At 33.3% G+C, this 14,606-nt stretch overlaps 1 protein-coding gene across 2 annotated transcripts; it reads right to left on the minus strand.

Moving 5' to 3' along the window:
- Window positions 1-533: 533 nt before the first annotated feature.
- LOC105112422 (homeobox-leucine zipper protein ATHB-8-like) lies at window positions 534-7,949 on the minus strand. 2 transcript variants are annotated; one of them, XM_011008127.1, is made up of 19 exons: window positions 7,426-7,949; window positions 7,064-7,286; window positions 6,772-6,931; window positions 6,328-6,431; window positions 6,121-6,211; window positions 5,399-5,494; window positions 5,209-5,322; window positions 5,039-5,122; window positions 4,792-4,947; window positions 4,639-4,713; window positions 4,347-4,453; window positions 4,073-4,265; window positions 3,646-3,831; window positions 3,433-3,510; window positions 3,088-3,222; window positions 2,624-2,949; window positions 2,401-2,500; window positions 1,887-2,036; window positions 534-967 (listed from the first exon to the last, which is right to left on the minus strand). In XM_011008127.1, exons 2-19 carry the CDS (start codon window positions 7,282-7,284, stop codon window positions 821-823), a joined length of 2,523 nt encoding a protein of 840 aa, XP_011006429.1. In that variant the 5' UTR covers window positions 7,285-7,286; window positions 7,426-7,949; the 3' UTR covers window positions 534-820. The 2 variants fall into 2 exon arrangements, with proteins under 2 accessions (XP_011006429.1, XP_011006428.1); XM_011008126.1 differs by having other exon boundaries at window positions 7,064-7,289.
- Window positions 7,950-14,606: the final 6,657 nt, after the last annotated feature.

Genomic DNA, 14,606 nt, shown 5'->3' on the forward strand with positions numbered 1-14,606 from the left:
CTCCAACTTTATAAAATCTCATAGCCATCATGCCACGTAGATTCTAGTGCATGGTCACCAATCAAATCCAACCCCTCCCCCGACATCAAAAAACAGGCTTCCAAGAGGGCTCTGGCCTCATGTCCTTTTCAACTGTTAACGTCTTCTTGAATAACCTTAGTGGCATGCATTATTTTGTTTTTGGGTTCAAGCACATGAAACTTCTGATTTGTTTTTTTCTCTAGGATTAAACAGGAAATTAGTGTTATTAGATAGTCCAATTCCGCATTCAATGGTAAAGGGAAAGAAGTTTGATTTCAATATTTATTAAATTTGATAGTTAGTTTTTGTTTCCATTCAAAATATTTAAATACTGTGATGCATGGTTGATTCTTAATTTTATTTATATTTGTTACTTTATTTATATATTTCTTGTGAGATAAGTGGTTCCAGTACTTTCCCTTGTAACCTGTCGTTTTCAAGGTTATACACTGCACACTCCTTCATCTACGCATCATTTCAATTCACATAGAAAGACGAAAAACAAAGAGAAGTGCAACAAGCAATGGCGTGACTTTCTTTAACATTAGCGTAGACAGATTGCCTTGTTTGGTGGGAGAGATAAGCTTAGACTTCCATAAATAAAGTATAGAGCAGAATGCAAAGAGGAGAGCAACATTAAAAAAAAGGGGGCCACACAGAGATGGGCAACAAAAAACGGGGTCCCAGGTGCCATTGCTGCTTCATGCTCATTACAGTATCAAGGCACTTCAAAGCTTCTGAACCAGTTTCAGTTTGTTCCAATCTGTTTACTTTCAGGATTTATGTTTTGTCCAAAGTGTCACACAAAAGACCAGTTCATGAACATGAAGCAAATGCAGTGAGCGCTTTCTTCTTCGTTCAATACCTTCCATGCCACTGCTCTCCCATAGGAGACTGGCCTTCCCATACTTGACAGGCAGATACCACCAGGAAGGCACATAAAACCCTGCTGACAGCAATTTGCAACAAGTTAACAACAATACTTGATGAAATGGAGGAAAACAGTTACTTTTCTTTTAGTTGATCAACCTGGCATGAAAACAAGTATTAGCTGCTAACTAGTATCAAAGGAACCAACTTTGATAGCACATAACACCAAAATAAAAAAGGGACCTTCAAAGGCAGCCAGTAAGGGAATTTTGTTTCAGTTCAACATTTTTAGTTTGTATAAAGCTAAAGTACGCCCATCAAAAGGTGAGGTTACATTCAATGGATCCAAGTGAGAATGTTAACGCTAAATAAGCCAAAACTATTACATGGAATTATGATCCATATGTTTAGCCCCAAAAAGACAATTCAGTTTCTCACTTGCTTTGAAGGTTGCGTGTTAATTTTCAAGGGAAAACATTATTCCTTAATATCAGGAAACCTGTTTCGATTGCATAAGCTCATAAAGCTTGAGGAAAATGTGTTCTATTGTTTCCCAGATGTTTACTTAACATTTGGTCACTAAATACTCAACGCCAAGGTTCTTGACATACTCTTACTGGCGCCATTGACCTTGCAAAACAAATTGCAACATATAGAGATTTGAAGCTCAGGAAATTCTAGGGGACCTGAGATGGAGGCATTTATATCCTAGTTAGAACATAAGTTTCCTTTCGTGTTTCCCTAGCTCAGGACATGCTAGGGGACCTGAGATGGAGGCATTTATATCCTAGTTAGAACATAAGTTTCCTTTCGTGTTTCCCTAGCTCAGGAAATGCTAGGGGACCTGAGATGGAGGCATTTATATCCTAGTTAGAACATAAGTTTCCTTTCGGGGTTCCCTACATCCCCCCAGTTCCTGTTCAGACGATCTTTTATTCTTCTGTGTTATTTTTTCTTACTAATTTGCCTTACGTGCATTCTAATAGTTATTGTACCTGCTGCATTATTTGTGGGAACTCTGAGCACAATGTTTTCCTTCCATTATCATCAAATATCTTTTCCAAAGTGATGTCTTGAAGAGCAACCAAAGTTGTCTCAAGCATGTCAAGTCCAGCCTGATTTGAAAATGTGAAAACCGGCAGAGTCTGCACAGAGCACTAATCAAGTTAGCATATTTCAATAATGCAAATCTATGTTCTGCAATGCGGAAAGGGAGAAGAATAAAGTTCCTTGATTAGAAAATAAACAATTATTGATTCATATGGAGACAATAAAGGTCAAATCTGCACTAGAGCACAATGCAATAGGCTGATGGGAAGAGAAGATTTCAGAAGCTAGTTCCTAGAAGGGACAAAAAGGGAGGGCTATGTCCAGGACTATGCATATTGTTTCAGTACCATTCTCTTGTCAAACTATAGTGCATCATACAAAAACAATTCAACACATAGATGTCCCCAACGACTAGAGAATATTTTAGAGAATAAAATTGTATCTGTATTTTAGAAATACCTTCAAAGAGCAGCACACTAGTGCATCAGAGTGATGCCAGAGTGTTTTAAGAATAGAATCACTTCCTTCATTTTTAAGCAGTTTCACACCTAGATAGCACCTGGAAATAAGATCAGACAGTTTTAGGCTAACTCATTGAAATGAAAAACAAATTAAGTTGATACGAGTGTTTAGGATAGGTAGATATAGATACAAGGATCCAAGACAGATCAAAGTGCCACACCTATAGCTTTCGCATATCCAACGAGCAAGTGTGTGCGCTTCAGGGGTTCCATGTGGTGGCCAAAAACCAGCATGAGAACCAAAATGAGAAGGGGAGAGCGCTAATGCTACCCGCTGAACAGAAGCTATGATACTACGAACATACTGCCGAGCCATGGATGCTACATTCTCTTGAAGGTGCATCTCAAATGCAAATTGGAATGCTATTGTCATTACTGATTTTGTGCACCCACGGCGGCCTGAAAGATCACCTGATGCTCTGTTTCCAGCAGGTCCAACCTCCAGAGAAGATGCAAGGTCAAGTGTGCGGTTTGGACTCGATGCATCCTGCATCACATGAATGGGAAAAAGGTCAGGAAGCAGGAACAGACATCAAGCAGCAGTTTTTAATAGATCAACAAAAACACTAATAACATGACAAAAACAGCAAGACATCATTTCCACTTGTCATATATGAACACTCACCATCCCAGAATCAAGAGGAATTATGCGGAAACCAGAAGGAATAATAGGAGCATCATCAGAAAAAGACGCATCAATTGGGGCAAAGATGAGTTCTGCGCAAGTGCCAACAGCATTTTCATCCACGCCACTACAAAGCTGAAGAAAAAAGGTAACCAGGAACATTAGAAATCAACAACGAATTTAAGTACATTTTGTTTGGATAAAAACAAACGTGGTAACTCTTTTGCAAGAGTGGATGCTATAATAAGTGTTGGCAACTTCAAAAAAAAAAAGATAAAACTTAATATAAACACAAAATGAAATATCTTTAGTAATGAAAATTAATCAAGATGAGGTAACATTTACTTGTAACAGGAAAACATCACCCGGCATGAGCATGTCCTCCCGATAGCCCATATTTTCAAGTTTAATGACCTCTATAAACTGCAATGGACAGACGGTATTATTCAGCTATGCCATGGCATTAGAAAACAGCAAATTGCAAGGATTTTTGTGAGAGGATGGAACCAAAAATGAGAAAATATTGAAACCCAAATGATCAAACAGTGGAGTACTTGCCTCTTCATTCTCAATTGTGTGAGCCAGGGGGAGGATAACTTGACCCCCAAAATTTCCAGCTCGAGACACTGGCAAGCTGCAAGGACCAGCTTTAATGGCCGAAGCTGTGTAAGCATCAATTCCATTATCTGCCCATTCTGATCGATGTTCACGCAAGAATCTGAGAAGTATTGCTGGAGGCACGTTCTACATGACAAAAAGAAAGAAAGAAAGAAAAGAAAATCACTTCGTTGAATTGATAGTTAGTTTCTTTTAAGGTTGAAAGTAATACGATTATTGACCATGAAGGATGTTTCAGCTGACAAAGTTGCAACTCCTTGATTTACATATCGACAAATATATACATTCAGCATCTAATGTTTGTAGAAGTATCATTTTCAAATTCTGCAGATATCCTGCTGTCATTGAACACAAGCACTGAACTTACCTGTAATAACATGGATGCTTTTGCACAAAGCACTGCATTGTTCATGGATGGAAATCCATTGTCATACGAAAAATTTACTCCCATCGTTTTGGTAGGAGAAGAGTTTACAAGAACTGTTACATCATCAATGCCATCACTTTCCAACAAAGGCCATCCCTCATCAGCAAATCCATTAACAGCTTCATTGAAGCCCCTGTAAAATAGGATGTGTTAAGACCCTGATGTGTTGATGATAATACTTACAAGTTTAGTCCAAAGAGTAACCGCTATATACTTGCTCAGTCTTTGACTTAGTGCACGTAGAGCTGCAGGTCTTCTTCCCCAACCAGTGACATTTGGCTGGGAAATTTCTTGAGAAATCTGCCTCAAATGGCGCAAAGCCTGCATAAAATGCCAGGGTTATATCAGATTCCATGGATAAATAGAAAGTTGATGTCCATCAAAATTACACTATCCTTCGTTTAGTGCAGAGAAACCATCAAGCTAGAAATCATAGCATGATATGTTTCGCATAGAGATGCAACAGAAGAACATGAAGGGACAATATCTTGAATAGAAAGTCTTACCGCCATTGTTGTCTTCTGGGCAAGCAACGTCGATGACTCATAAAGTGGGCGCAACACTTCAGGAACACTCCAGGGCTGCATGAAGGTAATGATTTAATTCGAATAGCAAGGGAACAGGTACACTCATAATACAAAGTGACAAGATTTGCATACCTCCAAGTCCATATGATCAACTATATGAATAATTGATCCACCTCCTTCACATGGTCTGATAAGATACCCGCTAGGCAACATTTCTGCTCTCACAAAATGCTGAGTGGGTGGCATACTTGGACCATTTTGAGTGTTGTTTAGTGATCTCTCACAGACCTAGTATGCAGCACAATTAAATTGGCACCGTAGAGAGAGAGAGAGAGAGAGAGAGACTTTAATCATAAAAATTTGACACTTTGTCACATACCACAAGACTACCATCCTCCAAAATAGATGTGTAGCGCAGTAACAGGAAGTCACGAGCTGGTGCCAAAGTTGTAGGCGCATAGAGCTGAACCAAAACAAAGCTCACAACTGAGAAGATCCCATAACAATACTAAGCTAGAAATAACTGGAGTGAAACAGTGAGTTCCATACCTGCATATAAAGCAGTTCAATAGTTCCACCATTTGCAGTGGAGATCGCATTGATAACATCCACAGCTCGGCAATCACGAAACCATGATGGCCGATCCTTAAGGATTTCAGCAACCTACGCAGGAAAAAATTAATCCACTAATTCACAACCATGGAATTTACTCTTTATACCAAGCAGAGGAAGGACATACTCTCGTAGGTTCTAGACCCACAAGGCCGCATGCACGTGCTGCCACACCAGTGCAACCATGAGAAATAGCAACGATTCCAATGGAATCCGGACCAGGCTGCACAGATACACAAAAAAGGATATTAAACACCAGAAACAAGACTTAGGACCCATCCCAAGTTTAAGAAAAAAAAATTATCAGTTCAATGATACTAGCACGTTAAAAATAAATGTTAATTATGGCACAAGCTCTGCTGCCAAGCAACAGGGATAGCATGGGACTAAAAATATCAAGATGGGGAAGAATCTCATGTGTCAGGAGACAATGTCTGGATAATGCTTCAAATGAAAGAAAAGCTGATTTCTGCCTTGTTGCTTTAGCAATTTACCTTGTCAACATATTATAAACTAAATTATTGGCTTAAAAGGAAGGCGTGAAATATTTTATGCATCCATTGGTCAGATTGCTTTGTGAACTCGTTTTTATTTCCTAACTTAGGTCATTAAACATTCTCTTACCTTCTTCGATAGAAGAGAAGCATGTCAACAGAAAAAAAGGGGACATGTTGGCATGTAAGGAAAAAAATGGGATAGTGGCATCCCAGATATTTGCGTGATGAGATCTTGATGTTGCTTAGAAGCATGGCAAGACTATAGTGATTCTATTTAATTTATCGAAACAGTGTCTAAGAACGAAGGAATGGGATTAACAAAGTAAACAATGATGGTAAAGTAAGCAGTAACCTTCATCCCAGGCATTTGGACCCACTCGACGGCAGTTCCTGTGGCCTTCGAAAGAAACTGTGCTAAATTCTCCTCCGCAATGGACAAAAGTCTAGAAAACATACAAACACAACCTCTTAAGCCGCTTTGTAGAATACAACAAAGGAATTGTAGAAATCGAGGCCAGAAAATAACCCAACATGAACAAGCTGCAAATATTCCACTAACCCTGCAGGGCTGGCATCCCTTGGTGGATGCTGAGGAGTCAAGTGGTGCTGACCACTGGTCACCACGGATTCACAACTTGTGTCCGTGGTGGCAAGGGTTGTAGCCTGCAAAACAACAAATTAAACTCAGAAACTACCCAACAAAAATTGACACAAAAACGTATTTTCCTTTTATACGAAGATTCAGTAATAACCAAGAAAACTTAAAGTTATCTAATTTAATTAGCCAACAAACAGAATTAAGGAATGAAAAGAAATTGCTAATCATATGTCGGCCTAACAGAACTCAAATCAACTGAATTCAACAGGGAAAGAAAATTCATAGCCCAACAACGAAACTATATTGGTTCTGAATTTCTTTTCTTTTTTCTTTTTTTCATCCTTGTTTCTCTCATAATTTAAGTAAATCAAAACAAATTAAAAAAGAAAAGGGGGAGATCTTTACATTTTGTGTCTGCTGGCGGAAGTAACCATTCTCATACACCAGCTGTGACACCTGCTTTTGCAACCTATCGTTCTCCTCCATTAACAACTTATTCATTGCTGTCAATTTCCTATTCACAGCTTGCAGCCGTGATGCCTCTTTCCTCTGCTTCTCTCTACATCTGTACAAATTAAACACAAAAGGAAAAAAAAAATATTTTAAGGAATCGAAGACCAAAAAAATAAACTAAATCTTGAATAGTAAGATCATTTAACTTTTGGTCTCATATTATGTGTAACTAAGAGGATTTTACCTTCGATTTTGGAACCAGACTTTGATTTGCTTAGGCTCGATGTGAGAAAGAATAGGGCATTCCCTGATCAACTGTTGGCGACGCGTAGAAGTTGGTTTAGGACATTCATGGTAAAGCCTTTCTAGTGCTTCCACTTGCTCTGGTGTGTATCTTACGTACTTTCCGTTGTCCATTGCTATCCTAGTACTTCCATCCTTACACGTCGAGCTTACACCCATCATCCCTTCTACCATTCAAACAACAAAAATGGACAAGAATCGAAGAAATCAACAAAACGTACTAAGAAAAAGAAAAGAAACATTCCCAAAGCTTCATCCCAGATAGATAAATACATATATGAGGGTTACGAACGAAAGAATTACCGTTTGGCGAAACTTCGGCGCAGATCGGACAGTACCAGTTGGCTTAAAGGCCGAACACCAGCAGGACGATCTTAAGGTTTCTCATGCTTAAGAACAATCAAGGTTTGATTTGTTAAGAATATAGAATAACAACCAGTTCAGGGATTTTATCTCCCTTTGTTAAAAAAAAAACACCTTTGTTTCTTTCTTGGAATTATGTGTAGTGGACAGGTATTTTCTTAGGTCTACAACATGTGAGGCATGAGAGTTAAAAGGAAGCTAAGAGAGACTCCTACACTAGTTGTAACTGAAGTGTTTTTTAAAAAAAAAAAAGTGAAAAAGGAGAGGGGAATATTGGGATTGAGGAGGGAGGAGGAGTAAAAGAGAACACCCCAAATACCAGACAGAATATCAGAGCATGTTTTTTGTTTTTGGTTTTGTTTTCACATATCCTGTCTTCTCACGTCAAATCAAATATCATCATTTTCTTCATTTTTTTTCTTAATTCCCAGCTTGTATGGTTGCTGTGTTGCTGTGTTGCTGTATGGCTTGCCCAGCTTGTATGGTTGCTGTGTTGCTGTATGGCTGTGGTGCTCGGTGCAGATTATTTGCTGTTGCTTTAGCTGCTGGCGAGCTGCTTTGTTTTTCTTTTCTTTTGTTTCCACTCCTCCCTTTGGTTGTGGCACTTTGAAGCTTTTTTCCACTTTAATGCCCCACACACTACCTAATCACCTCCTCCTCCTCTCTCTAGATGGAGGTGGAGGTGTGAGAAAGCAATACGTACTCTTGCTAACAACGCGTGTGCTTCGCCGATTTCATCGTCATGGTGGATGAAAATGCCTTTGCGTTTTTTATCTTCTCTCGTAACTTTGTCCCTGTGTCGATTAATATGTTTTCTCTATCCTTTTCTTTTATACATGCGGGAACTTGATACAATTTAAGAAATAATTTCCCAAATAGAAATGACTTGAGGATGATTGTAAGTTCATGTTGCTACACATAGGCAATTTGCATGGATTGTAAGTTCATGTTGCTACACAGGCAATTTGCATGGTTACTCAGGACATATCTATGTATCTGTTTATGCATGTATGGATAATAAATGCAACAAATGAATATCATGGTAATTATATAGAAGTTTTTTTTATTAATGTATCGTGTAATGATATCATAAATATTAAGGTAGCATGTGATTATTGTTTTAAGATATAAAGAATTGTTATAATGGAGACAGAAATATATTTAATTAAAGAAATGAAAACAAAAATATAATAATAAATATATCTATATGATTATTATCATAGTTTTAAAAGTCAACTTAACAGTTGATCCGGGAAAAAACTCAGGTCATTAATCGAGACTCGGGTTAAGATCAGGTTAACCTAAGCTAACATAAAAATAAAAGTGTTTATTATTTTTAAACTCGATTGAGGATTATCCCAAGACAACCCTAGAGGCACGAGTATAGTTGGCTATTGACTCAAGTTAACATGAAAATAAAATTGGTTATTATCATGATTTTAAAACGTGATTTAAGAGTCAACCCTAGAAAAGGCTCGGATTATGAATCAAAAGGATCAACTCAGGTCAATAAAAAAATAAAAGTTGTTATTATCATAGTTTTAAAACTTGACTAGATGATCGACGATAAAAATTGTTATTATCATAGTTTTAAAATTTAACTAGATGATCGACCAGGATAAAATCCAGCTCACAAGTTGAGAGAATCAACACAAGTTTACTAGAGTTAACATATGGATAAAAATGATTATTATCTTAGTTTTAAAACATATGGATAAAAATGATTATTATCGTAGTTTTAAAACCTAACTTGAAAATTGACCTGATACAAGATTCTAGTCACAAGTAGAAAGGGTTAACCTAGTTATTGACCGAAAAAATAAAAAATAATCAAAACAAGTTTGTTTTGACTAAAAACATTTTTAAAAAAAGTCAACTGGATTTTTACCTTAATCTTATCTCGAGTTGACTTGGGTATTTTATCGAGTCAAGTCAAGTCTATCTTTTTCTATTTTTTCTTAAACTCGAACAAGTCTTGGCTTGGAGTCAACCCATGAGATCATTTTTGGTTTTATAACCAGAGTTATTATAATATTATTAATTTCAACACTTAATATAAACTAAAGTAAAAAATATAATATATATCTAATTATTTTTTAAAATATGTAAGTTTGACAACAATATATATTAAAATAAAATAGACTTTTTATATTTTATTATGTTTTGTCCACTATAACCAAACAAGATATGGAGATAATCAATTTATTTATGCATCACTATTAAATATAATTATATCTTCATCTTTTTTTTTCTATTTTTTCCCTATTATCTTTGTCTCTTCAATTCCAGAATAATAACTAAACACTAATTGCCATGTATATTTAATCCAAGTATTTAGAAAACATATTTTTTTTGTTTTATTATTTATATATTACATTAAAATTTTGTATTCATGTCATCTTAAGAGAAAGTTTAATTTTTTTTCATCAAAATCTATGAGTGAAATTTTCTCATAATATATCTATTTTTAGTTATTTTTTAAAAAGAAATAAAATATCAAATTGTAAGTTTTAAATTAATATATATGTTGCCTATTTTTACAAAGTGCAAACCGAGAAAAAAAAAGGCAACAAAAAATTATTGAATATCAAGTACAATTTATATCAAAAACTCTAAATTTGTTAATAGATTGAATAATGTTTTTATTTACACCCTTATCATCTTTCGATTAAATTCTTAATAAAAATCTAAAAATAAATTGTTTATAATAAGATGAAATTGATGGCGGTGATAACGGATACGATAGTGATATGGTAGTGTATCTAAAAATAGTTGTGCTAGTGACAAAAAGTTAGTGTTTTTTTAATAATATTTAATTGATTTATTAATGAAATAACTATTTAGATAATGGCTAGAAGAAACAAAATGAATTTAAAATAAAATTAAATAAAAGAAAATTAAAAACAAGTTTAATTATAGTATATATATCAGTAATATTATGATTTAAATTTTATTCTATAATTGTAGCTATTTGAAAGCAAAATGATGGTAACATTTTTTATTCACGTACTAAGTATTGCATCAATTAGTTTCTTTCGCTGATTTTATTTTTAAGTATAACTATTTATTTTGTACAAGTATTAGACTAGAATAAAAAATAAATTTTCTAAATAATGTGTTTAGATTATAAACATATGAAAAGAAAATGATAGCAACAATTATTATAAAATAAGAACAAATTAAAAGGAAATTTTTCATATAATGTTTTTAAAATTTAATCCTCAAAAATAAATACAAAATGACTTACACGTTCTAATTAAAATCATAGAAAATAAAAAATGAAATGTTCAAAAATAGCATACCAAACCCTAGCAAAGGAGAGCAAAAAACCAGTCATCAACTAAAAACAATATATTACATGGAAAAAAACCCGATTAATTGATTTTTGTATATGTTGGGAGGCTGGGGAAGTTGATTACCCCCACAATATCTTCACATTTTCTTAGTGAAATAAGACAAATAATACATTAAATAGAAGCACCTGATATTTTAATCACTTCAAAATTAATAGTTATGAATTTACTCCATACCATGTTTTATAATAAAAATAAATGTTTTCTTTAAACTGCTATTTGTAGGCGTTGCAATTGTATTCTTTTAACTAAAAATAATATGATTGAGAAGTAATTATTGAAAATAGAGTGGCTTGTTGCAGATTTTGTTCACATGTTTTAAGAAAAAAAAAACTCTCGATATAAAATGGGGAAATTAAAATTGGAAACATCTTCATAGACGAAGTTGATTGAACATAGCGATATCATAATGGAACAATGAAGTCCGCGCTGATGACTAACATGATTAATGAATCTCCTTTTCGCACATAAACCACATTGGATGCTGCCTTGTTGCAAAGTGGATATACGGTACCTTTTTCTTTTTGTGTGTGTAATTAAATAAGATACTTTTTTATCATGAATATTATGTATTGTTAGTGTTAAACAATCCAAAAAATATAAAAAAATAAAGAAGCTAGAGTTTCTTTGATATATATATATATATATATAATGAAATCAAAAACTCATAAGAAATCAGTTTAATCTAAATATAGAGAGACTATATATAGGTTAAACAAAGAAAAATAAAAAATTATTCTACCTTTAATAAATAATAAAATAAAATAACATTATATTTCTTAACATTTCCTTTTAAACTCACAATGTCATAATGTGTATCAAGAGTTTACCAATTAAAAAATAAAAGTGAGAATAGAATGTCAGTAAATAAATCTACAATCTGCAAAGAAGAAGAAATAAAGGGCAAAGTAATGGTGTTATGCTTGAGATGATAACGGAAGAAGAAATAAAGGGCAAAGTAATGGTATTATGCTTGAGATGATAATGAATAAAAGAACAATCGATCTCAATATACTTAGTTCATTCATGAAAAGCCAAGTTTTGAGCAATCTGAATAAAATTTTAGTTATCACAATACATAGAAATGAGATGAGAAAGAGAAACTTATATATCTACAAGTAACAAATATAACCAAACAATCTCGATTGTTATAGCATGATATTCTATTTTGGTTGAAGATTGGAAAAGAATAAATCATTTCATATCTTTCAAAAAATAAGAGAATTACCCAAAAAATATAAAAATCAATAACAGTCTTGCGATCTATGAAATCATTATCATGATCAACATCAGAGTATGCACAACTCTAAGCAAGAGGTGGATAGAAATAGAAGACTTTAAAAGACTATATGCCCTAAAGAAATCACAAAATACAAAGAACACCTACCTAATGAATAGTAGTATGAGAAGCAATAAACTGACTAACAATATGAACAACATATGTAATATCTGAACGAGTAATAGTGAGATTTACCAGGCTGTCAACAATAGTATGATATAAAGTATGATCTAACAAAAGTAAATTATTAGAATTTGAATACTTTGTGTTAACCTCAATGGAAGTATCTATAGTCTTATTATTAGTAAGTCTTGCATGCTCAAGGATATCTGCAATATATTTGAACTAAGAAAGAAGATAATCTTTAGGTGAATAGACTACCTTAATACCCAAGAGATATCGTAGAGAACCTATATCATTCATTCCAAAATGTCTAGCTAATTATGTTTTCAAAAATGAAATATCATCACTATCATCACTAATAATAATCATATTATATATATATATATATATATAAAGACATAATGATACGACTTGAATTAGTGCACTTAACAAAAAGAGCAAAATTATAACTACTAGAAACAAGTCCAATGAAAAATATCACAACAGAAAATTTCCTAAACCAAGTATAAGGTGCTTGTTTGAGACCATATAATACTTTCTTGAGTTTGCGAACATACCCAAAATCATATAAAACACTAAGAGAGGGTGCCATATAAACTTCTTATTAAATATCTCAATTCAAGAAGAAGTTTTTAACATCAAGTTAAAAGATATGTCATTGACGAACCGAAACTACTACAATGAGAGTAAGAATAGTTGTATTATTAAAACAAAAGCAAGTGTCTTCTCATAACTCATACCATATTGTTGACTATATCATTTTACAACCAACCTATCTTTGTATCGCTTAATAGATCCATCAAAATTAGTCTTAATTATATACACTAAAACACAACCAACAACACTCTTACTAAGAGGTAGAGGAATCAAATCCCAAGTATTTTTCTTATGCAAAGCTGAAAGTTTCTCATCCATAGTTTGCTACAAAAAAATCATAAAAAGATCGCCTCTTTATAAAAAGAGAGCTCAGAGAGATAATGAATAAAAACTAAAAAAAAAAAAGAAGTAAAAGATGAAGAATAATAAGAATATATAAAATCTACTAAGTTTTTGTACTTATGAATACGCATGAATTGACATAGAGGTGAATTCACAATCTTATATGGATCTTAAAGGACCATAGAAGAAAAGTGAGTATTAGGTGTACCGAAAAATAAAATGTGAGTACCTATAGAATGATTAGTATAAGTTGGTCGAGTAGAATATAAAGGTAATGGGGTAAGAACTTGAGAATAGGGATTTAAAATATTAAGAACATGAGATAATAAACTATCAAAATCCTCAGAAAAATGATCTATAAGAATTAGATCAGATATAATCAAGCTATGGGTAGTGGATGGAATAGAAAAGAAAGGTATATACTCGAGAAAGACAACATCATGAGACACATAATGTTTCTAAGTTATTAGACTACGATACTCCTTTTTACCTTTACCATAACAAAAAAAAAAGATACAAATAGCATATCAAAAGAACAACTTGTTGTGTTTTATATGAGGACAAAGAATAAAATAAGTACAACAAAAAACTCTAAATAAAGAATAATTAGGGGTATACCTATACAACTTTTTGAAAGGAAAAAATCTGAAATATGAAAAGATGGAATTGTATTTATTAAACCTACAGTAGTAAGAACAACTTGACCCCAAAACATGATAGAAACATAAGTAGACAACAAGAGATGATGAGCATTTTGAACAATATGCTTATGTTTTCTTTCAACAATGTTATTTTGTTTAGAAGTATTTGTACACGAAATTTGGTGATTAGTTTCATTTAGGGCAAGCAACTCATAAATTTTATTAAAGGTGTATTTCTCACCTAAATCACACCTAAAACATTTGATAACAATATAATGTTAAGTTTTGACAAGAGCGTGAAAAGCTGTGTATATCTTAAAGAATTCAAAATGATGTTAATTAAATAAATCCAATAATAAACAATATGATTATCAATAAAAGAAACATAATATCAAGACCCTTTTTTGTGGCAACAAGAGGAAGTCCTCATACATCAGAATGAATCAAATCACATAGAGAAGAAAAAACAGAAATATTTTTATTAAAAGGTAAAGCAGGAAGTTTTGTCAGTTTATATCCACTATAATAAAAAAATATTACAAGTTTATAAATTTCCTATAGCTTATATGGATGCCAAAAATCTCAAAAGAAAAGACAAAACACAACTTAGACAAGAATGTCATAAATAAAAAGTAAAAGAAAAGGAACTCAAATGAAAAGAAGACAAATTAACATTAATAACTGCAGCAACAAACACTTTTAACTCATCCAAAATATATAGTCCCCTTTTCTTACAGCCTGTCTCAATCAACTTCTGAGACTTCTAATCATGTGCACAATATAAAA

The sequence above is a fragment of the Populus euphratica genome, unplaced genomic scaffold (assembly GCF_000495115.2).
Source record: "Populus euphratica unplaced genomic scaffold, PopEup_1.0 scaffold504.1, whole genome shotgun sequence".
Taxonomy (NCBI): Eukaryota; Viridiplantae; Streptophyta; class Magnoliopsida; order Malpighiales; family Salicaceae; genus Populus; species Populus euphratica.